Source organism: Aphis gossypii, chromosome 1 (assembly GCF_020184175.1).
Source record: "Aphis gossypii isolate Hap1 chromosome 1, ASM2018417v2, whole genome shotgun sequence".
Lineage (NCBI taxonomy): Eukaryota > Metazoa > Arthropoda > Insecta > Hemiptera > Aphididae > Aphis > Aphis gossypii.
Window position 1 is genome coordinate 22,096,509 of NC_065530.1, and position 25,943 is coordinate 22,122,451.

The following is a 25,943-nucleotide window of genomic DNA, read 5'->3' on the forward strand; positions in this document are numbered from 1 at the left end:
TAGCTATATGCGTGCGAGAAAATTTAGTTCAAGGAACGTACTCCGCGTGTGCTCGCAGGAAATCAAGGACTCGGAGTTAAAATAATAATAAACCGACAACAACGAAAATACCGATGTTATATTATATTATAATAATATTATATATATATTGTACACATATAATACCATTATTCGGTATTGTTATTGTAAACACGCTCCACGGTGCGTATAAGTGTCGGTGCGCTTGTGCGGCGCGTGTCGTGTACCCACCTGAGCGCGCGCATCACCGGCCGTGTGAGCAAGAGGGCTCAGGGTTTGTTACAATACATCGTTTGGTAGAAATACCATCTCCAAAAACAGCGATATCCATTTAAATTCACAAAAACCTTTTATTTTTAAAATCCAAAATAAAGTGAAATTTATCATTAACAAATAAAATATAGTACCGATAGGTACTATACAATTTTTTTTAGTACATTATGTGACTATGTAACTAAAAATCCTAAGCCTAAAAATAATATTTTTTTTTTTTTTGTTTTTCATTAAAAATCAGTTCCTTTAATGTTTATAATAATACGGTATGTACTTAAATTATAGGTAATATGTAGGTATAATACTATATACCTATTAAAAATTTATTAAAGAAAAAATCTATATTTATTAATTCTTTAAACGGTTTAACTTTAAATCTCAATTTCTCTTTTTATCTACATCAAGCAACAGAAATATATAATTTATAGAAATAACTTATTATTAAAATAGATCAAATAACTGCCCTAAAACCAAATAAAAAAAGTACAAATGGAATTTATATCTCTCTACTGTCGTCCCCTGAAAATATGCTACAGATATATTATATTGGTTATTTTTATCGTCGTGCAAACTGGTGCACATTCAAATACAAAATATTACTAATATTATATTTTATATAATATAAGTACGAAACACGATATCGCATATTTATGAAATACCTATGGGTATTGGGTTTATTATAATAACAATACAATAAAATCGACGAGAGAGGAAATTGGTCGATGTTCAATAGCACACATGGTAAATTTTTTTATAGAATTATTAATTGTTTTAAATTTTAAGTATAATATGTGAATGATCACATATTAATGTATGCCAGAATTTTTAATAAAAATTATAGTTTCAATTTTGGATTTCATATTTTTAACTATTTAGTTTGTTTTTAGTACCTACCGGTTTTGATTTCTATTATTGATATCATTTTCAATAATAACTTTTCAAAAGTGATTTTGAAACCGGTCCCAAGCTTCGGGCTTTCACTAATTTTTAGTTGCATTATATTGATTTACAGTACGAAATTTGAGACATTTATATGCGTTGGCCCAGAGGTAATCCTTGGCTGAGATATAAGTAATCGACAAACGAGTAACGACTGAACCATAAAAAGTTTTAATGCAGTACATATCGAATATTTGTATATAAAATATATTAGATAATAAATAAGTATTCATCCGTCGCTCCACTTAATTTTTCGGTTAAAAATATTATAAGACTATAAATATGAATTTATGATAATCCGTTCCGGTCGATTGCAGATCATACGTAGAATAGTTTTATATTAGACATCGTTTTTACTTTCTTAGCCAAAAATATCTCAATCAAATTTCTACGAAAATCGTAAAGAAAACTAAATATTTAGTGATTTAGTCAATTGCTTAAAATAGCTGTTATGAATGTCCTAAACTCGTCGCTTATACACCTCTCTATCACTATAAATTGTAAGCTACAACAGTATGATGCGAACTTCAGAAGACTTATCGACTATCATGAACTAAATAAACTATAATAAACTATTATAAACTATCAACAAAATATTAAAACCAAGTCGAATGTTTGACAAGACCACTTTTAGTCATAATTTAATATTTTTAACCTGAAATACACTTTTAAAACATTTTTTCTAACTATTTTTTTTTCACAAGTCCGCCAAAAAGTGGTAGGTATAAATTGTATAGCAAACAAGTAAATCGCGTACACTTCTAATTTCATCAATAGTTTTGAAACGAATAGTTAACATTTAATTTGATTGCTTATTATAGTTATTACGATTCTAACGAAATATTATTATTATTAATTCATTGTAATTGAGTATATATTTAGAGTTAGAAGAAAACGCCTGTGATAAAAGAGAAAAAAACATGTCTTATGATTAATAATTATGACCATGAATGTTAAATTTCACACCATTCAACTATTATAGGTAGCTGTAAAAATCGATACATTTAATATAGGTTCTATTAATGCCATGTTCGAAATATATTTTTACAAAATTTAAATTTTTTAAAGTGTGATATAAGTAAACATTATTTTGATTTACAGTAATTTTATAAAATGTCAGAACATAAATTACAAAACATTACGTATTATTTAATTATTTTTATGACATCACGAATAGTTTTTTGGTTAAAATGATACAATTTATCATTTTTTAGTTTTTATTCATTTTAATAGGTGACTATATCGTACTTAAATCGCTAGTGTAGGTATGTATTATTCGATAGTTTATATAACTGCTTGTATACAAACACAGAGCTAAATACATATGGCACACAATACTTTAGTACTATTTTTTAAACTATTCAATAATGCACAACTTCAATAATTTATCAAGAAATTCTTACTAAAAAATAATAAATTAACGATTAAAATATTAGTAACTTTTTTTTTTTTTTAATGCGAACTTATTAAAAACAAAATTACCATAACTGATTGTAAACTTATGTTCATAAGTTCGTAGTTTTAAACAATTTTAACTATATAACATTTCGAGACTAAAAAACTGATTTTAAAAACAGTGTACATTCAATAAGTAATATAATGTATTTTTTAATTTAGAAAAGAAAATCATTAAATTTAAAAAAACAATATTTTTTTAGAAATATAAATAGGTTATTATGTATTTAAAATATTATGGTGATTTAAAAAAAGGAGTGTTACCTGATTAATTTTTATGATTTATTGATAATACAAAATTGTAAAATGGATAATGTAAGGATTTGTATTGCCACAATAAAAGGTTATTCGCAAGCATAAAGTTAAAATTTGCTCCCCTATTGAAACTATATTAAATATCATTTTGAATAGAAGCATTAAATATGATTCTCCCAAAGCATCTAGTTAGTACTGCACTAATAAAGTAAGTAAAGTAAATAAATTAGTTTTTATATATATCGCGATATATATATATATATTTACGTTTGATCGACTAATTTACTAACTAACCTGTATAACACCGTGATATCAATGAATACACTTTTAAATTCTCTTATCTTTTCTCTCAGTAAATAACTATTTTTTTAATAACCATTTCGAAAAAATGATTCTTATAAGAAAACTATAATAAATTATTACAATTCAAAAATAGATAGTCTATTTAAAAAATATACTTAGGGTTTTAATTACTTAGATCGACTAATAGTATTTAATTATATAGTTGGGTGAGTTTTAATGTTCAAGCAGACAATAATCGAGTATCTACCTACATGTATGATGTCAAATATATGCTAAAACAAACTTGAAAACAAATATTGGAAAAAGCATGAAAGTAACTAGAAACACAAATTACAAACAAAACACTGAAAAACCACATTTACCACTGATCGTCAACAATCCACTGTACTGCATCATAAGTCTGCAAGATTGGTAAATCCTGCAGACTTACCCGTTAAACTACCCTATATTCTTTATTGGTCGAAATTTCCCTTTCGACGCATTTGGACGTTCAACCGACCTACATTGATGGCTTACTCGGAGCACATTTTTGTTAAGTCCATTTTTAAACGGTACCCCAACTGCCCAAGCCTCAAACTGTTTTGATCACTTATATCAAGTGCGTACGCGTTATTGAGACGGATCCCATCCAGACAAACCAAAACCATGCGCACCCTTGCAAATCAGCCTTAACAGGCGTGTACAGTATAATTAATGTATTCGACTCGACTCCTTATAGGTACGACGCGCGGTGGGCCGACCAGCGAGAAACGAAGGCACATCGACAAAATGTATAATGGACATCAACGACTGTCGCGGGACTGCATCGGACTTGCCGCGGACGACGCGGAATACGATCGCGATACCGTCGGGACAAACAGTAACCGCGGTTAAAATATGATGTCATTATAATTTCGTGTAGACGAAAGATTTCGCGGACGAAGGATCTCAAAGACGAACGAACGACGTTTTTACCTTTCGGCCGGCAGCATGATTATAACATATTATATTAAATATTATCATTTTATTGTAAAACATTGCTACTGCGAATAATAGGTATATATTATAATCCATTTACTGTTTATCGTTGTCGCGTGCAACTTGTTGTGACGGCCAAAAGTGCACTCGTTTCGTAGTATATGTATATGTATATATATATGCGTTAATGCACACCTGCAGCTGCAGTGGACCAGCGGCGGCGGCGGCGCGCGCGACACGTGCAAAACGGAACGACGACGGACGCGATCGACACGATTAATACCTGGGCGAGCGCGCGTGCTGCACGTAACGCGACGGAAACCAGACTTGAGCGAATACGCGCAGACACACCGGTTTTTGTGGTGGCGGCGGTCGCGGGTCATTGAGGAGAAAAAAAAACACACACACACAATATATACATACGCGAGCAGCACACACACAGACACGCAGATGTACGTAATATTGTGCGTGTGTGTGTGTGTGTATGTGTGTGTATAAAAACAAAATAATATGTAATAATAAATACGTAAAACGTGCAGAGCGCGACCGCAGAGAAGTTCCACCACCAAAAATCAAGTCATCCGTAATAAGTTATAACCGATATAACGTATATAATAATATTATATTATATATTGTTGTAAGCGCGCTTGTTAATGTGCACACATAATATCGTTATAATATAGCCTGTCCGACAGAAGTACGTATACCTACCACCTATAATATAATATTACGTCCGAGGCTGAAAACGCAGGTCGCCTCCACTCGTCGTCCGCGAGGGAAAAATGCGCGCCCGGAGACTCTCGGGCATTACGGCGAACGACCGGTTTACGCTACGATTGGGATTTGAGATGTTTCTCGAGCGTTTTCGTTAGGTTTTTTTTTTTTTTTCACCATATAATATACGCTACATCGGAATATAATATTATATTATTTTATCGCGTATAATATCCCATACCTATACGGGGCACGGATGTTATAATGTAAAAAACCCGACGAGTCGCATTACCGCGGCGAACGCACACAACACACAAACGTTTTTTTTTTTTCGTATAATACCTATGTTGTTGTTTTTTATATTAGAGTTATTATTGTGTGTAGGTGGATACCTACGTCTTGTGTCTCTTCATACACAGCAAAATATGTAACATTAATGTCGAGTAACTTAATATATTATACCATTATGTGATTATAATATTATACCGAACCGACGTCAACGGAAACGAAAACATGCAGTTGTACCTACGTTACCTATATGTATAATTCGAAGCGATTTCGGCACTTTCGTCACACTATAATGTAATACGGCATTCTATATAATATTCAATATTCGTAGAAAAAATTATACGAACACACAATAATTATAATATAATATAGAAATACAGTAGTATAAACAAGGGTTGTAGAAAAACCCAAAGGACCTATATAATTATATGACAAACAAAAACAATAAACAAAAAAAAAATTGTATTTTATAAATAAGAAACATCACTGTATATTTCTGTAGGTATTCTTTAATTGTTTATAACGAGTAAATCACGATTAAATATTGTGGTTGACTTTTAATTTTTTATTATACATGGGGTGTAGACAATTCACTCATTTTTACCACTAGTTAAAAACATCATTTTTTTTTCATTTTTAAATTTTATTTACTTTACAAAAAATTAAATTCTCTCTGCATGTAAAGCCTTGCGATTTATGAGTAATATTAAATTATTTTTAAAAACAAGAAAAGTCTTAGCTACCTAGTATCAAACATGTATTTTATATAGTCTAAAAAAACAGTAGGTACCCAGATTAGTGAATACACATCAACATTTTACTATTTGATAAGACAGCCTTCTAATAGACTTATAATAAGTATAAAATATTAGCACCTCACCACCTCCATATATAATCTCTAGTTGCACCGATATAAATAAACTATACCTTTTACATGTTATAACTATATAGATTTTATAAAGTGCAAAACGCTAAGATAAAATCATTTTACCATTTTTTACTTACCTACATCATATAAAACAATATTATTAATTCAATATTTGAGATAATATATTATATGATAAAATAATGAATAACGCGCATAAAAAATAAATGTGTTTCCAAACCATATTATACATTTTTATAAACACCCACACTAATTGCTTTGCAATTTAAGTTCGATCAAAAACTTAAGCATGTACACCTAGTAATCTAAAATTTAAAAAAAAAAATTGATTGGAAATAAAATTACAGTTATTTATTTCAGTTCTAACATAAACTTTCAGATAGACATGTACAGTAAAGTATAGACACTAACATAGTATTATAAATTTATAAGAACACAATTTAAACTTTAATTATTAGCTCAAAAAAAACACAAGAGTCAAGTTAGTCAAGTACTTGTAATGAATACTACAATGTATATTATGTTTAATGCCAACTAACAAATTATGGACTACGTTTTGATTATTTAGGCTATTTTTACAGCTTTCTTACAACATAAACGTATAAATATTAAATACACATTAATAGATGATTCTATGTATCTAATATCTATATAAAAATATACAATGTAGATTGTAGGTATCTAGAGTATTTTTAAAGTAATGTACTAAAATATTGAAATAATTTGTAACGAATATTTACTTTGTCAACATTATCTAATTAATTACAAACATTTTCGATTTTTTGATTTTCAAATTTTTTTAGTTAAATAAATTTAAATATAATATAGATTACAAATAAAAACCTATAACTTACCTAATTACAAAATAGTACTTATACCTATACATTTGTATAGTTATTATAATATTAATAAATAAATAAAACCGTTTATCTTTTAATACTATGAACCATGAATGTGCTTTTGTGTTGTTTACACCTCAACAAATTCAATGGAAATGAAATCGTATTAGTAATTGATAATTTTTATTCTACACATCCTTGTTAATGTAGCAATGCAAATTCAAATGCAATATAGCAACGTATAAAGGTAATAGGAAATTGTTTACCTAAATTCAATAATAAATATTTTAACTGGTTTGATGTATGATGTAATATCGTTAGAATCTTTTTCTTAAAATACCTAACTTTCCAATCGTCAGTGATAAACAACATTATTTTCAAATTCACAATTATTATAGAAATACTCAATACAGATAAGTGCCAATTATGTTAAATATAATAACAATTACATAATAATTTGTATTTTTTTAAATTTTAAAACTATAATTTTTCAATAAACAAATATGATTCCAAGTTTTACTACGCCGTCGAAAATATATACAAGTGGAATTATAAATACCTACATACAATGTATTCACTGCATACCTATATAGAAAAACGCATTTATATATATATATATATATATATACAAGTTAAGGATATATTAAAGCGTAATTGTGTTTCTTTTCTTATTTATATTCATAAAAACAATTTTCAAAAATTGTAAAATATTACAACATTTATTCAGACTTTTATTATAACAAATGTATAAAAATCTATAAGTATATTGCAAATATATTATATTTTAACATTTATATAATTTTAGATGACCGTCTGCAGTATAGAAAATAAGCTAAGACCACAAAAGTATTACGAAATATATTAAAATATTGTTGATTAGGTATTGCAGAAGGAAAATATAGAATAAAAACATAGTATTAGGCATGTAAAATAAATGAAGAACTATTAACTAATAATGATAAACTAAAACAATACAATTGTAAATCATATTTACAAAAAGTGTAAAAGCTATCTTTTCATTGCTCGTACGCGCTCAAATATGGGAGACGAAAAGTGTTATTGAACATAAAAGTGTACTCCGTCTGAATTTAATGTTTTTCGTATTCAATATGTCTACAGTCAATCATAAATGTCCATAACACACTTATACTCAAACAAATGGTTACTCCATATTTTTTTTCTCGGTCGTATATTTTTGTGCATGTATAACCAGGCGAACTTATCATGCTCTCTGTACGGATAACATAGGTAGGTATAGGTACAGTTTATTGTCTATTGAGCTGTGGCCTGTGACTAGTGACTACATATATAAATATACTACGTATTAAATTACTTATGTTGGGTGTCTAATTTGCTATAGATAGTTATAGGCATTTCTGGTAGTCTAGTCCAAAATAATATGTGTGTATTGGTATAGATATAGAATGGTATACCTGCGTCCAAAAACGAATTGACATAATATACAACAGATGATTTTTCAAATTTAAACTAGACCAATTAATCAAAATTGTAATAATATATTTTTTTACTAACGAGGTTGAGAATATTTTGTCATTGAAATAATTTCAATTTTTAACTATGAGAAACGTTTTCTATCTTATACTTCGAAAATGTATAAAAAACAATATTAATACGGTATAACTCCTGCTGCTTACCCCATAGTTGTATACTCATTGTACTAATTATATTATTCAAGGATGTGCAACTACCTTGTATTTGATTTAAACGTAAAATATGTTCATAAAAAATATGCGACATTGGCTCTGTGTGCTGTGCTACTTATTGACCAAATGGAATGTTATTTTCTTAATGGGTTTTACATAGGTCCCTGAATGATATTTATTATGTTTTGCTATAAATCTCATTAAATCATCGAGTAAAGTGAATTTTAAATACCAACTAAATAAATATTAAATATGCATTCTTTGCTTCGTAGCTAAACAATTATTACTCAATTATTTTTAAACTGGTAAAGTAAATATTTAACAGGGTAACGATAATGTAAATTAAAATACATTTATACATCTTAATTCAAATGGTACTTTTTACTTGACATAAATATACGACAAATATAAGAATAAAACTCGTATAATGTAGAAAAAATAAATAAGTAACGCCAAATACCTATCTAGTAGATAGGTAAATAAAAATATTAATAACGCCGAGATTTATTCCATGCAACGATGAATAACTTTAATATTATGAAAATCGAATAAATAAAATATACTAGTCGATAGTTCATTTTCTATAGGAAGGCAAATATAATTCATGGCTACAGAGATACGATTTCAAAAGATAATATTATTTTATATATTTCATTTTTATTACAAAAACGAACTTGCGCTCAAGTAAATATGGTATGACATAATGTGATAAAGCAACATTTGCTATCTTAAGAATTAATAGGTATTTATAACTGAATTTATATAATGAGGAAAGAGTGGTCCTCATTTGCTAATTTCATTAATATATTATATTAATATTTATGATTTATCGTGGTATTAAACGATTTTTAATAAAATACAGCATCTATTAACAATATTAACAGAAATTCATAACACAAACAACATTTGTAATTATTCCTAAGTAAATAATTAAAATTTAATATAAAACTTTAATCACCAAACACAGATACCCAAGTATGATCTTATGTTTTTCGTTGACAAGTTTCTATTTAATAAGGCATAAAACATACTTTACACCAATGTAGATATTCTTATAGGCTAACTTTTTTGTTGAGTTGTCTTTAAATTAGCTTTTTTTTTAACTGTAAGGTTTTTGATGGTGATATCATTAGGAACTTTTTTTTGCTTCGGCATCGAGGTCGATCTATTTATTTTTTTATTAAAAGTACTACTGCATTGAAGGAGAGTATGTCTGTCTAGAATTTTCTATTGTCAAAAAAGAAAAAAAAAGAAACGCACAGCATTGTAAAACCAATGAGACAATGAATCAACGTACGCCGACCTTTTTTTTAATACTTATTTTAAGCAACGATTGAAATTTCTTCGAATTTTGCTATGAGTCTTCACTTATTATTTGGATATTTTTGTTTGCCATATAGTAAATTATTTATATTATTTCACTCGTTTATAACTATTTTAATAATAAAAATGTAAATTTTAAATCTCTCCCATATAGAAACAGCCTAATATTATGGGTTCAATTTTTTACATTATCCTGAGTTATTTCGGCTGAATTGATGTCTGAAGTTTGTTAACACCTAGGTTTTAATAAATTATTATAATTCAAAACCACTTTTAAAATTCATCTGAATTTGTTCAATAATTTCAAGGATTTAATTTAATTTAGTTAATTTGCTAAAGTACATTAAGTTTTTGGATGTTTTCTGTAAAAAATATATTTATAATAATTTTATGCATAATTACCTCTTTAAGTCCAATGTTCATTTTTCTGTCTGTGTAATATCTTGCTAAGTAATATTTTTTTACTACTTTAGAAACTATTTTCAAGAAAATAAAACACATAAAATCAAGAATAGGTAGTAAGATAAATAGCTCTTCACAATTCATTGCATTGAATGTCCAGTGGTTTATGCCATTGATGTATATTTTTTTAAGTGAATCAATAAAACATATTATATTATAGATATAATATAAAAAAATATTACAGGTGTCAGACAAAGAATTTATAAAAATCACTAGATAAGAATTACAATAATTTATATTACTATTTAAAAACTTTTGATTTAACCATATTAATATACCTACTATCATCAAATTCATTTTTGTAAAAGATGTAAGTGTTTATTTCAATATACATTAAAATCTATTAAGTAATATATTAAGTGCTTGTTTAAATAGGTATATTAATCATATTCACATTAGCACCTTAACACGTGTACTTATTTTATAAATTCACTATTCTTATTAATTAATATATACCCTACATCAAATATTCGCTATTATCTATATTTAATTTACAACTGTAGTATGGACAATAACGTAGGTATAGATTATTTATGGAGAGAGTTTGACTTTCAATTATCTGTAATGGCTAGGCTGTAATTGTCGTACATACCAAACACATTTTTGTAAAATTGTATCACTAAAATATTCATGTTCTGCCTTAAATCAAAGAGTATTCATTAAAATTCACCATTATGTATTTTTATTTTTTTAATTAAAAATTATTTTTATTATTACTTATTTATTTACTAATTGGGATTTGGTAATGGTAAGAGAGTGAACCCCCAAACTTCCCCAACTACACCACTGATTATGAACCTATCAAGACATCACACATTAGGATGTTTATTATTATTAATATATTTATTAGGTTAAATTTAAACATCTAAATATAATTATTTATTTACACTTAATAAGTAAATATTTAAAACATAATGACCATAGCAATAACATATTTAGGCAGTTTTTGATTTTTGTATAATGTATATTAAATACTACTAATTGTTATGGTAATAAATATGTTGCAAAAAAACAATAAATATACAATTTACAAATTTCAATTGATTGGTAAAATAAAATCAATAATTAATTTTAGATTGACAGTTGAATGAAATGAAATACATTTTGAAACAACTGAAAATATGCATTATTTTTTTTTTATCTCCAAATAGTAATTAATATTTTACATACTTGGATCGTGATATGTTAGATTAAATATTATTTATTTGTAACTATGATGTAGTAGAATTTTCTAAATTCTTAAATGGTAAATTTATGAAAAATAATAGTAAATAATATCTGAAGAAAAATTTACTGTTTAAAATATTTGTATTTTTCAGAATAAAAATCTTAAACACAAGTAAAACATTTTTACACTCACATTGTATTTAACAGTAGTACAAATGCATGTATTATCTGTAGTTAACAAATACAACAGAATGTAAACACAATAAACATTAATATTTAATACATAATATTATTTCAACAGGACACAGCCAACATTTACTTTAAAAATTCGTCATAATTTTCATTAAATAATTAGTAAAAAGAAAAAAAAGAAAGGGACTTAAATATAATAAGGTATAACAACAATATAGTATAAGAAACTAAAAACAATCAAACTCAACTTAAATCATTTTGATTGATTATACATGATTTTTTCAATATCTTCTATTTCTTTAGGACAATCTTCACTTAACACCTCAATACTGTTTTCAGTAATCAACACATCATCTTCTATTCGTATACCCAATCCAAGGAATTCTTCATGAACTCTTATATTATTTTTACTTACATAAACACCTAAAATAAATAATTTTAAAATAGCATTATACATTTTATGGAAAGTTTAAAAAAATGTTAGAACATTACAACTAACCTGGTTCTACTGTGATGATAAAACCAGGCTCTGTCTTAATACTTTTTTTGACTGTACCAATATCATGTACATCCATCCCCAAATAATGACTAACATGATGAGGGCACAATGCACGGGCCAACTAAAAATGTCAATAACCTATTTTACTCCAGTATCTTACAATTTTGTTGTAACAAAAAAGTCCAAAACATTTTTAAATACCTACCATATTTAACTCTGAAGGATCAACATTTTTTTTAAACACATGGGCTGCTGCCAAGGCTTTTCCTAATTTAAAACACATGGCTTCATACAATGTGTCTAATGATGGACGTTCTTGACACATGTCAATCAATTCTTTTTGAACACATAGAGTAGCTTCATATAATGTCTTTTGAGCGTCAGAAAACCATCCACTTGCTGGCCATGTCCGAGATATATCACTCGAGTATCCATGATATTCACAGCCTAATTAATCACATATGGTTAATTGTTGTTAATACTATTGAAACTTAAGATAATAACTATGGATATTAAAATTGTAACTATATCATAGACACTAAACATAATATGGAACAAAATAAATTGTACATGAATATTAATTTGATCTCACCAGCATCCACAAGAATTAAATCTCCATCCTTGATTTTTTGTTTATTGTCAATGTAATGCAATGTATTAGCATTATTTCCAGTGGCAACCACTGGAGGATAAGCTAGATATTCAGCTCCACCCATTCGACATTCATAGTCTAGTGTAGCATACAGTTTATGTTCCGTAGACCCTGGTTTTGTTGACATCATTGCTTTAATAAATGCTTTAGAAGCTATTTGACAACTTTGTCGCATTAACCTTTGTTCAGCTAATGACTTATACAAGCGTAATTTGTGACAATGCTCGACCAAACTATCATCTAACTGCCAAAAAAAAATAAATAAAAATAAGTATATAAAATTCAGAAACCTTCAAAATTTAAATAAAAGATAATTTATTAAATAACAGAAAATAATAATAAATAATAAAAGATAATGATCAGTCGTCAATTACCTAAGATGAACTCACATAAATTGAATTTTCTGCAGCAGCATTATTAACAGTCCTATCAACAATACTTTGGACTTTTTGCTTTTGATTGTACCATATAACACAATTATTATGCCCTTTAAGTTCAGACATTATGAATTCTGAAAGCTGTGGTAATGTTTTGCCATCATCAACACCAAAAATTAATGGTGCACACTCAGCTTCTGCAAACAAAATATTCTTAACAGTTACACGAACTGTTAACTATATTGCAATCACCTACTTGTACTAGGTCCATTCCACAACTCAGACTGAGGATCATAAGGCTTAAGAAACAGAGTTGAAGTAAAGTTATCAACAGAATTACCACATATAACCAAAGCACAGTCAGTTTCTTGGCATCCACTAAAATATAAAAAATCTGTATTTTGTCTAAACGGATATGGAATATGGTCAGACATATATTGCCTAATAGCTGACGGTATAACAATTACGTGGTAAAAATCTTTCCTCGTACTCAATACAGATTCTATTAAATTGCGCCTTCTAATCATAAATTCTTCTTTTTGTATACCGGGGACAAGCTGAAATATATAATTTAATTATACTATTTCAATAAGTTTACTCTACACAATTATTTTTTTTAAAAACTCACTTCACCCTTCATCACTAAATGGGGATGAGATTCCTCTGTTGGTTGACCACAAACTAATGGTGTTTTAACTATATTTTTCATACTCATCTGGTGTATACATCTACTATTTGACCAAAATTCTGTCAATTTCCCTGCATCAAAATGTCACACATATTATGTTTGTAACATTTAATGAAAACAATTTTTTGAAAAAAAAAAACTATTTAATTTTCTCACCTGCATAACTACTCAAACACAATAAACGGGTATGAGGATACATTTTGTATTAAATTTAATAAAAACAATACAATATTTAAAATCTATTGAAATTAACAAATTTAGACATTCAGTAAAAATTTTGAAAGTGATTCTTTTGAAAAATCATATTGGCAAATGTAGTGTATCCAAACCAGCGAAAATATAATCGTAAAGCACAAATATTTTTTATCAACAGCACAGATATAGATAATAAACTAGATTGCTAACTAGTGATAATAGCCGACGCCAAAAAAGTCCTATTGGTTGTGGGCTCTGTTGTGTTATCATAATACAATACGATAAATGTGATACCTAATTTTAAATATATCATTTGGCGGGTATTTCATGTCACATACTCGCATCACACATATTAATATTATGTTATACAAAAACATATAATGTAAAATAAGTTATACACAAATAAAATTAATTAAAATTTAGTAAAAATATGCTTGTATAAAATAATAAGATATAATTATTATAATAATAAGCAATATTAGATAGCAGTGGCGTAGCCATGACAAAAAATATATATATTGTCATGGGCGTAGTTATGAATATTAGTTGGGGAGCCGGGGGGCAAGTATATATAGGTAGTAATTAGTAATTAATTTCAGTAAATGAAAATAATAAAATATATTATACAATACAGAACTTAATACTATACAACTTCTTATACAACTTCAATATATTGTTTTTTTAAATTACCAAATTTTGTTTAAAAGTTAATTTTCAAAGTGGGTTGGGGGGCAAGCGCCTCCTTTGCAACTACGCTACTGTTTGATAGTGATATGTACAAAACAAAAATATGATCTAAAAATAAACAACATCCATCACCATTTAATGTTTATAAAAACAAACAAATGAACATTGTATCTTGAATTTACTTTCACTTACAAATAAAAAAGTAGAAGTTACTTATTTTTACTCTAGATTGAACAAAGTACAATTTTAATTTAAAATAATGCCACAAACTTGTTGTGTGCTTGGATGTGCTAATCGTTCTGGTCGTGACAAAGTGGTTAAGTGGTTAAGTACCAATAGTGATAGATCACCTGCTACATGAATGTACAAATTATGCAGGAATTAGTATATATATTTGGTTAAGAAAAGAGGATATTCAGTGACACAACTTTAAATTATAAAACTCATTAAATAGGTATGATTATATATAATATATACTATTTATTTAGAAGGCATATTGTATTTTAGGCAAGATAGGATCTATTATAATAAACGATGATTGGAGGTGGAGATAAGAAGATCAAATTAATTTAATTTTTTTTTAATTTCTGTTAATTTAACAACTATCTTAACTCAATTTGATATTTATTTGTTGCAAACAAATAGTTAACAATTTTTAAATTAACATGAAATTAACTAATTCAATTTTCACTTAGGTTAATTTATTTTGTTTTCAATCAATTCCATTTTCACATGAAAATGATAATGAAAAAAAAATTATTTTAACATAGCTCAGTTTAAGAAAATCATGAACTTTCCAAACTTTGGTATATAGAAATATAACATATATTAAGCTACCCACTATCAGACACCAGAAAACCAAAAATGAGCATAGCCATACAATGTCCGTACACCCCGTGACACGGATGTGTCTATTATTCTAGTTATATCGGATTTTCAAATGTTCCAAATGGCTCATCAACAAGGAGGACTAACGCATCTTTTAACAATTATACAAAAATTTATTTCGACAGACCCCGTACCCCAGAAATAAAAAATAACATAACAAATTCAACAAAGTCTACGATTAATCATAATCATAATAATAATAAGCGTATTCAGGGCTGGGTGTGATTACCATTGTAATAATTATTATTAATATTATAACTATTTTTTATTTCTGAGGCCCCGGTACCTCAGAAATCAAGAATAAAAAAAAATGTACACAGAAATAAGAAATTTAATGCTAATTTCAATTACAATACTATTATTAATTATAATAATATTATATATGACTTTTGAAGATCAAAAATATCAACGAATTCCGGTAAGTCACAACTGAAAATGTATTTCGTACGTCTGTAAGACAAACTTCCAAGCCCGTAGCAGTTGCACATACATTTAAGGATGTTTTAATTATTGTCGTATATGTACTTTTCAATCCATATACATCTACCTTTGAAATTTCTTATTTTTGTGTACATTTTTTTTTTATTCTTGATTTCGATATCTTCTTCAATCTATAACATAAGAATAGTTATAAATTTTTATTGTTTTCACTCGAAAACTTCTATAAAACTTACTGTAATGTAACAAGATTTGTTTATGTCCATTTTTATTTTAACGACTAGCTAAATAATTGAATTCACTTATATAATAATAATGCAGGTTGCCATGTTCCTAATATTTGTTATTAGCCAGTTAAATAAGGTTGTTTGAGCAATAATATTATTAACATATTTACTTAATGAGTGTATATTATTTTATATTTTTTGCTAAGTAGTTTCAATCAAAATTTTCAAAGGGCTTATAAGGTAAGGGTAATGAATAGGACTTGATAAATAACGTTATTATTTGAACATATATATTTTATTTACAATTTAAAGCTTTAAACAAATTTTTATCTTCATGTTAATAGAAGTTAATAGAAATAGTGTTTTTTTTTTTTTTTGTTTTTGTGTCTGTGTACAGCATAACTAGTCGAAATAATGCTCCAATTTCAAACAATGGGGGTGGTTTCCGATGTAAAAGTGAATATCCTTGGTGCATTATAGAGGTAAAAAGTTAACATTTTCCAACACTTTTCAAAAAAATCGAGAAAAACAAAAAAAAAATGACGGAAAAACGGCAATTTTTACGCAAAACCAGTTTTCGACCAAATCGATTTTTTTTTATGGTTGTAATTCAAAAACTAATCACTGAAAATACTTGAAATTTTCACCAAATGTTAATGTCAGTGGTATCCGTATATAGTTAAATTTTCAAAAAATTTTGACTTTTTTTGAGTTATTTATAGACCACTGAAATTTTCGATTTTTTTGAGAAATTTTTTTTAAAGTGTCGATAAAAAATTTTTGGATGACCAAAAAGTTTTGAAAATTTAATACAAGGTTCCTTATGAGTTGTTTTTAATGTAGCTAAAAAAAATTAAAAATCGTTAGTCACAATTTTTTTTTATAAGCGTTTTTAGTTCAAATTTTTACGAAATCTGTCGAAAACGCGAAAATTTGCAAGTAATTTTGAAGTTGAAAAATCATAAAATTTTTTTCTTTTATAACTAAGTTTTGAAAATTTGATACAAGGTTCTCCATACATTTTTCTTCAAATATCTGTAAAAAAAACTCTACCGGATTCAGACAAAAAATTTTTATAAGTGTTTGAAATTTAAATTTTTACAAAACCGCGTTAAATAACAGTTTAGCCTCAAACGATTTTTGATATTTGTTATTATTCAAAAAGTATAAGTCGTAGATACTTGAAAATTTTACCAGTTATTAAGATTCGCGTTTTCTTTACGTGATTTAAATTTCAAAATATTTTGACTTTTTTTGAGCTATTTATAGACAACTGAAATTTTCAATTTTTCTGAAAAAATATTTTTTAAGTGTCGATAAAATTTTTTTGGCCCTATCAAAATACTTGAAAATTTAATACAAAGTTCCTCATATGTTATTCTTATAGTGATTAAAAAATTATAAGAATACATAGGCACAATTTTTTTTTATTAGCATTTGAAGTTCAAATTTTGACGAAAATTCGTCAAAATTATGAATATTTGCGAAATATTTGAAGTTGAAAAATCATAAAATTTTTTGTGTTTATAACTAAGGATTAAAAATACAACACTAAGTTTTCCATAAGTTTACCTTCAAGTATCTATAGAGAAGCTTGAAAACCTTGATAACTCGAATTTGTTTTCGTCCCTATGGAATTCGTATGAACTCAATGCGATATTTGTAACTCGAAAAATACATGTCAAATTAATTTTTGCCTCCCTTGAAATTCGAGTTATCGAGACTCCACTGTATATTGTTTTCTAATACTTAGTGTACTTGAAATTAAATTTTTTTCAAGTTGCAACTATGGTTTTCTATTAATAAATGGTGTTTTTTGAGTTTATTATTTAATTATGTCATGGTTTTTTAAAAACTAGGTATTAATTATTATTTTACATACATTCAGGGCCGGCGGCATATCATTGCTAGCGATGGCATTCGGCAATCCCTGTCCCTATGACCCTATCTCACATATGCGTAACTTGGGGGGGGGGGGTGAAAAGAGTCCAAGTTAATGACATAACATGACATGTATTGTATAATCGATTAAATTGTTTATATTTATATGTATATTATGTTCCATGTATACAGTAAAAAATATTTTATTTGAAATACTAACCAGTTTAAACCAGTACCGTATTGAATTTTTTCTAGCATTGAATTTATTCACGACTTTAATGTTATGGCATCATTTTCACCCTGCATTTGTTGGTATTTTTATAAAAACCTTAAAGTACACCATACACAGATAGCTATGAGCTATCCATAGAAAGAACTTATCTAGTTATCTGAAATTAAGTTCATAGAAGTAAAACGGAACTGAAGAATGCGCACATGGACCACACAAGCTTGTAAGCTTGTATAGAAATAATTCAGAGTAATATTCAGACATTAAACGATTAGTCGAAGCATTAACTAAAAAAATCAAAAAATTAATGATTTCATACTACTTCTGTAACTAAATGGTCGATCAGATTTCAGCAAAATATATGATATGTATATGAAATACGTAAAATGAAAAATAAAACAGATCGTGTGTAGCCCGGCGCATAGTAGGTAGTTGCCTCCCAAAATATACGAATTGCCTCCCGTTCTTATCGTAAATAAAAAGGTTAATTTAAAACGATTTATTATCAGCAAACACAAAAAAGTTCTATATGGTGCATAGTTATTACTTAAAACTACAACATCATTCAAGTATAAAATTGATATGCATCTTTATATGATAAAATAGATTTTGTCATGCATCTTTAGACGCTGTGCGATAAGAGAGCAGAGAGTACACGCAATAGTCTTCTTAATCATTTTGACGTTTTCAAAAACAAGTATATTATAATATTTTTAATAATTGTGTGATAAAAATGACCTCCTAGAAATACGAAATAGATGGGTAATGTAATAATATCAAATACTTAATTGATCGGTTTATTACTTATTTCTTAAGAAAAAAATTGTTATTAATTGGATTTGAATCTGCTTGTTTTTCATAGGGTAGATACCTAATAATTTTATTTTAACTTTTATAGTTATAAGTACCTAATTTTTGTCACATGCCATTTAGTGAGATTGTGTATAGTAGTTAAAAAATTATACCTATATGTATGTTTTTTTATAATTTAAATATTATTATAGTAAATTATAGAATTAAATTTTAAAATTCATAATCTATTTTATTTCATTTACACCTAATATTTATTTTATTCTAAAATCAAGTCAACTTACTTTGCAATAGCCTGAAGTGCAATGATTAAATGATCCTTATCTATGAACAGCTGTTCTTCGCTAAAGCGGTAGCCTAAGGTATTAACATTTTCGAAAACAATAAGATCCTCTTCCGCTAACTCACCTCCTTTATTACGGCCATAAAAAAACCCTGGTAATGATAAAGTATTTACATTATTTACCAAAAGACCACGATACTCTAATAAGAATGGGATGATATATTCATAAAAGTATAATTCATTATGAAATAGTACATCGCATTCAGAACTGTCACGTATCATTTTATCTCGACTTTTTAAACCGAGTAATAGCTATCGTCTGATGTGACGATGTCCCCAATTATTGCATTATATTTCCACTCCTTTTTTTCAATAATATCATTATACACTTTGAACGACACTAAGTTACAATTTTTACCGAACGCACCTTCAGCCACGATGGTCTCAGTTTTAATAAATTGTTCCATAACTTTTAGTTGTTAATACACTCTTTCAAAGTGTTATACGTCGTCGTAAGTGTAATACTAATTATACTAATGATTTTCAATGTGTAATAAAATATATTATCTCACTATTCCACTCGTAAATCAAATCCACCAATTCCTTTTTATCAGCATAGATAATATAGATTTTATTATCTATGTTTATCAGTCTGATAAAGTCTTATCGAGTTAAATAAACAAAATTGACAATAACAAACTTCTTAACACATACAAAAAACACTTGATAAATATAAGTTTATGCGTTCTGAAAATAATTCATTATAATTTTATTAATGCATATTTTTTTTAAATAATTATCGTTTAGGAATATAAAATTAAAAAATGATAACTATATTCTTATATGTTCAGTTTCAAATATATTCATGTACATAGCTTTTATAAATCTATTAAGATTTTCAATCATTTTAACATTTATTTATTTTGTAATTTTCACATTATTATACAGTACTATAATAACAATAAATAATGATACCTATACCTATATGATAAATAGAAAAGACATTATTAATGTTGAAATGCCTATGAATCTTGGTTTTTTTTATAATTTACTAGCTGACCCGACAGATGTTGTCGTGTCTTAACAGTGAATATTATATTTGTATTAATGTATTGGTATAATTAAAAAACAAATATTATTCCAAAAATTGTTATATAGATGGTAAATTGTATTTTTAGAAGTTTTGTAAAGAACCCGGACAAACATTTATTACAGGGGCCCTGGCTGAGTTGATTCTCAGCATTCAGCAACATATTCTGTTTCCACCAGCCCAGTTAATACCTATAAGCTTTCACCGTATTTATTAGTAATATTAATGTACTAATACGATACTATAATAAACTAAGCATTAACTTATTGACAATATAACAATGATTATTATTCATTAAAAACATTTAATTATAACACCTTAGTTAATATATTATTATAAGGTAAAGCTTAATCAATAGCAACTCTCAAACTTATTGTTGATTCATTATACATTTTTCCAGTGGTTTTTTTAATTTGAAGATCTATTATACAAGTATAATAAATTATAAATAATGTTACAATAATATTTTATCTTAATTATTAGTAAGATCAGATTAACTATTGACGACTACCTTATTTACTAATTAATGATAATAATTAATAAATAATATTGAGACATATTTATTATTTTTGTAAAAATGTAATAATAAAAATTAATATAGTAAATAATTATTGAAATAATATCGGATTGTGCATTTGACAGTTGTAAAATTTCGAAGTGCTTATCAGTTATTGATAAGATATGTTGATAGCACTGAGATAGATAAGTATATCAGCTATCTCAGTGGTTGATAGTAGGAATTGGTGCGCGTACGTAACTTGGAACTAGCTGCACTGCTGCTGCAGTGAATAGTGATCCACTCGTAAGCACACGTGAGGTTTTAAATTTTTATTGGTTATATAATTTTGTAGAAATGTACATTGATAAAAAAATATTCAAAATAATAAATAATAAATAGTAATATTTAAAAAATTGAGAGTATCGATCACCAACAAGTAATAATTACCATATTATAGTAAGCAACAAGCAATAAGCATATTGTTCTCACTTAAATTATTTATAACCACAATTCAAGATGAATGTTTTTAAGTAAAATATCTTAAATTGTGTTGCAGAGTAATTAACTAACAAAAATCGACCAAAACATTTTTAAGCATGGCGTCAGTTACAGAATTCAAAAAATTATTCGAAAAATTTTTACGGGAAAATAAATGTCCAACCGGAGAAATTGTGAAAAAGAAATATTATTTTCCTGTTGATCAGTTAAGAGTGAGAACATTTAGTAAAATCCATAATCTATTAATTAATATATCATTTATAAATATTTTTTTTAGACTATTTACACATCTATGCTTACAACTACTAATATACAATGGTCACAATTTCAAGAAATGTTAACAAATTATGTTGAAAATTTAGACTTTTGTTATTACTCGTGGGAATGTTTTTCATCTATTGTACAACATTTAAACACAGACAAAACAAATATATATATGTTTACAAATCTTTTAGGATTTATTAAAATTCCTAATGAAAAAAAAGAAGACGATAAATTATTATTTAAAAATAACAGTGAGTATACGTCATATTAATATTGATGACTGGAAAATAAATTAATAATACCTAATAAATTTGTGAATTTGTTTGAAAGAACGTCCTCAATTTAAGTATAATTCTGAACAATTAAAAACATGGGTTACGGAAATTTGGGATGGTATGAAACCTTTCATGTCATCAAATATCAAAATTAGACGAGAGATGTTAACATTGTTGATTGAAAAAATGTTAATGCACTTAAATAATCCGCTTGTAACTGCAGACTTTCTCATGGACTCATTAGACACTCGTATGTTTATATTTTTATGTTGTTTATACTTTATTATTTGAATGTCATAACATGTTATTTGTTACATTTATAGCTGGTCCTATTGCAATATTAGGCCTTCAAGGCATTTTTATTTTGGTCAAGGATTATAATTTGTAAGTAATACTAAAAATTATTTATTTTATAATCAAAATATTTTCTAATCATTTACATTTAATTTAAAGTTCATTTTACAAACTATAATTTTGTTAATTTTTCAAAATATTTACTATTGCTCATAATATTCCTACAGTCTAATTTTAAATAAGTATATGAGCCATTTTTAGTTTTTATGAATTTTATCCAAGCATCTAATAAAATAAGTACTTTCTATTTATTATTTTACAGAATTTGTTTTAAATTCTTAGTGGAATGATGAATAAATGTATAGATTTTTCAATAATGTGTGTGTGTTTATATCTTGTGTATGTACACATTCACATTAATTAGGCTTAATATTCAAATTTAAGAGTGGCTTTGAATAGAAAATTGGATGTAGTTTGTTCTTTAGAGAAGTCAAAATTAAAATTTCTAAAAAATAACTTTTTTAAAAACAAATAAAAAAACAGGAAGTTTCACGCTAAAACTAAACTAGTTTTTAACAAAATTAATTTCTTAATTTTGTTATAATTCAAAAACTTACATTTTCACCAAGTGTTTATATCATTATTTTTTATGTATGGAATAGTTTTAAAAATAATTTAAATTTTGAGCTATTTATAGACATTTGAAATTTGAAAAAATTTATTTTATTTGTAAATAATGTTAAAAATGTATAAATGGGTAAAATGTTTGAACATTGAATATGAGATTCCTAATAACTGATTTATTTCCTAATTAAAATTTACTAAAAAATTATTTTCTATGAAAGAATGCTAAAATAAAAGTAATTTAAATTTTGAAATAATATTAGGTACATAAAGTTAATCCATTAATAATACTTATTTTAATTAATGTTTTTATTGTTGTTTCTAAATAGAGAATGTCCAAATATTTATGGAAAGCTTTACAATTTTTTTACCACGGACATGTTTAATTATCGATATAAAACAAGATTGTTTTATTTGGCTGATATATTTCTTCGTTCAACGTAAGTAATAATACACCTAAACATTTTAATCAAACTATTTTTTTTATATATGGTTGAATAGTAATATTAGTATATAAAACATTGCAATTTAAAAAGCAAAATATCAAAGAAAATGTATGTACAATGTACAAACACAAATATTATAATGTTTTATCTTTAGGTTTGATAAACCAATTCAATCTCATATTAAAGTTATCAACATAAAATTGGTTTACCTTAACCCAAATTTAGTTTATTGTATTGATGTATGTTTGTAAGATAATGACAAAACATATATAAGTAGTGTCATCTTTAAGAATTAATCACTGATTTTAACATAAATAATCTTACATAGTATAAATCCTAATATTTAATTATTTTTTATATTTTTTGTTTTTACATTCAATTTATAAGTTACAATCTAAAAAAAAAAAATTATTTATGCTAAAGATTCAGTCAGAGCATTTTTTATAAAGTTTTAAAATAACTTATTATTTATTTTAAATATATGTGTATTATTCAGTTTTATTTTCATGTATTTATTATAGTCATTTACCGGAGTTGCTAGTCGCTGCATTTGTCAAACGAATGGCAAGACTTTCATTGATTGCACCACCAACTGACATACAAATTATGGCAGCATTTATAGGAAATTTACTAATTAGACACCCACCATTAAAAGTATTGATCCAAAGTGATTCTGTTGGTAATTTTGCTCATTTAAAAATGTAATATATATTTTTAATTTAATAATAATATTAATACAATTTCATGTTTTAGTTGGATCAGATCCTTATATTTTTGAAGAAAAAGATCCACTAAAATCAAATGCATTAAACAGCTCATTATGGGAGCTTGTCTCTTTAAAACAACACATTCTACCAAAAGTGGGAAAATCTGTAAACTTCTTATTTAAAAAATTACCACAAGTTGAATGGGATATGAGCGAATTATTAGACAACTCTTATGAAAGTGTAAGTTAAAACAACCAACTTTAAAGTATATTATGTCAAGTATTACATAGATTTTCTAAAAAATCAATTTTATTCCATAAAAAAGTATACTAGGTACATTATACATATAAAAGTGTTAAATATACTGTCCATTTATTTACTAGATCTTAACTACATTTTCATTAAATATATTATTATGTATTAGCATGGCAGTGACAGCTATCGCATTTCTAAAAAGATGCTAAGCTCCCATTTCATGGATACATGTATCTATACTTAGTACATAGTATGTACCAGTGAATGCATTTTAAAACCCAAAAGTTTTTAGATGGCAAATTCTAAAAAAAAAATCAAAAGCCTTATTAATATAAACTTTAAATGGTAGTAGATTAAAAAGTTGTTTTTGAAATAAATATTTTTTGCATTACTCGAAGGCTAAAATAATGGTAGGAAGTATCACATTCAGTGCATAGGACAACATTTCATAAGTTTTTCGCTGCCTTGTGCCAATTACCTATAATATGCCGCCCTTATATAATTAATTTATTTTTATTTATTAACAATGCCGCCTCTAAAATTCCAAAATAATTTGCCACCCTGTGCAGTCGCACAGGTCTAACATGCAGCTAATGTGCAGCTCTGACCACATTTAAATGAGCACCTGTTCATTTTTTTGAAATTGCTAGGCATTTGTTTACATATCAGTTATGCCATGTGAAATCCAAAACAAAATAACCATCTTATTGATTTTTAAATTAAAAAAAGTTATTATTTTGTATAAAAAGACTTAAAAAATAATTATTTACCATGGGATATTAACCTAACTAAAGTTATTTAATGTATACAATTAAGCAACTAAAATTTATGAAATCTTAATGTGATACAAGGTATTATTAACTTATAATTTATAAATTGAATTACATACAACAGTTTAATGTAGTAATATTTACATTAATATATTTTAACAAATATATAATATTTATTTACTTATTTGGTTTTGCAATAGATTATTGACGAAGAATACAAAACAGATTTTCAAAAAGTGAGCTTAACATATGAAAAACCAGTTTCATTTTCTGTACCATTATCCAATCATATGGATGATTTATGGACTTTAGACGATTAAATTATTTTGATGCATGTATATTATTCAATATAATATGTTTTAATTTTTCATAAAACTGTACAAATTAATTTTCTTCACCACAAATTTAGGATGACTTTTTACCAAAACAATAAATTTCATTAAAGATTTGAGGCAAACATATTCTAGTATTATTGATTTTAAATAGATTTCACAGAAAATGTATCAACTTACAGAATCCTGGTTATATTACAAGACCAAGTGGTAAGTATATTATAAATAAAATAATTACTTAGGGTCATACTGACTTGTATGTGGACAGTGAAAAAATCCTAATATAAAATTACTTTAATT

At 26.5% G+C, this 25,943-nt stretch overlaps 4 protein-coding genes and 1 long non-coding RNA gene across 13 annotated transcripts in view; 1 reads left to right on the forward strand and 4 right to left on the reverse strand.

Moving 5' to 3' along the window:
* The window catches only part of LOC114127218 (organic cation transporter protein-like), a 53,505-nt gene extending 48,935 nt beyond the window's left edge, over window positions 1-4,570 (reverse strand). Inside the window, exon 1 of one of the 2 annotated variants that reach the window (XM_027991400.2) lies at window positions 4,396-4,570. The gene's annotated coding sequence lies outside the window, so the exon portion shown is untranslated. Of the gene's footprint in view, window positions 1-4,300 lie in introns of both variants that reach the window. The other variant, XM_027991399.2, reaches the window with a different exon arrangement.
* Window positions 1-20,071, reverse strand: part of LOC114127215 (uncharacterized) — a 106,779-nt gene extending 86,708 nt beyond the window's left edge. The window contains exons 1-2 of one of the 2 annotated variants that reach the window (XM_050198522.1): window positions 20,017-20,071; window positions 19,591-19,741 (exon numbers count right to left, since the gene is read on the reverse strand). In XM_050198522.1, the coding sequence (XP_050054479.1) occupies window positions 19,591-19,741; window positions 20,017-20,056 (191 nt within the window). In that variant the 5' untranslated portion in view covers window positions 20,057-20,071. Of the gene's footprint in view, window positions 1-19,590; window positions 19,904-20,016 lie in introns of those variants that run through there. The other variant, XM_050198521.1, reaches the window with a different exon arrangement.
* LOC114127219 (xaa-Pro aminopeptidase 3-like) lies at window positions 11,666-14,307 on the reverse strand. Of its 2 annotated transcripts, XM_027991404.2 has the most exons (8): window positions 14,108-14,307; window positions 13,892-14,022; window positions 13,520-13,820; window positions 13,276-13,460; window positions 12,827-13,130; window positions 12,440-12,681; window positions 12,235-12,355; window positions 11,666-12,158 (listed from the first exon to the last, which is right to left on the reverse strand). In XM_027991404.2, the coding sequence occupies exons 1-8, from the start codon at window positions 14,148-14,150 to the stop codon at window positions 11,989-11,991; spliced, it is 1,497 nt and encodes a 498-aa protein (XP_027847205.1). In that variant the 5' UTR covers window positions 14,151-14,307; the 3' UTR covers window positions 11,666-11,988. The 2 variants fall into 2 exon arrangements, with proteins under 2 accessions (XP_027847205.1, XP_050054476.1); XM_050198519.1 differs by lacking the exon at window positions 14,108-14,307 and having other exon boundaries at window positions 13,520-13,843; window positions 13,892-14,026.
* Window positions 16,035-16,569, reverse strand: LOC126549411 (uncharacterized). The gene is made up of 2 exons (XR_007603526.1): window positions 16,396-16,569; window positions 16,035-16,332 (listed from the first exon to the last, which is right to left on the reverse strand). It is a non-coding gene; the product is annotated as an uncharacterized LOC126549411 (long non-coding RNA).
* On the forward strand, window positions 19,161-25,686 carry LOC126549409 (nucleolar complex protein 4 homolog B-like). Of its 6 annotated transcripts, none has more exons than XM_050198525.1 (9): window positions 19,161-19,258; window positions 21,735-21,888; window positions 21,954-22,191; window positions 22,271-22,465; window positions 22,539-22,599; window positions 23,463-23,573; window positions 24,101-24,258; window positions 24,333-24,526; window positions 25,512-25,686. In XM_050198525.1, the coding sequence occupies exons 2-9, from the start codon at window positions 21,775-21,777 to the stop codon at window positions 25,629-25,631; spliced, it is 1,191 nt and encodes a 396-aa protein (XP_050054482.1). In that variant the 5' UTR covers window positions 19,161-19,258; window positions 21,735-21,774; the 3' UTR covers window positions 25,632-25,686. The 6 variants fall into 6 exon arrangements, with proteins under 6 accessions (XP_050054482.1, XP_050054483.1, XP_050054480.1 ...); XM_050198526.1 differs by having other exon boundaries at window positions 19,175-19,193; XM_050198523.1 differs by lacking the exon at window positions 19,161-19,258 and adding an exon at window positions 21,467-21,634.
* Window positions 25,687-25,943: the final 257 nt, after the last annotated feature.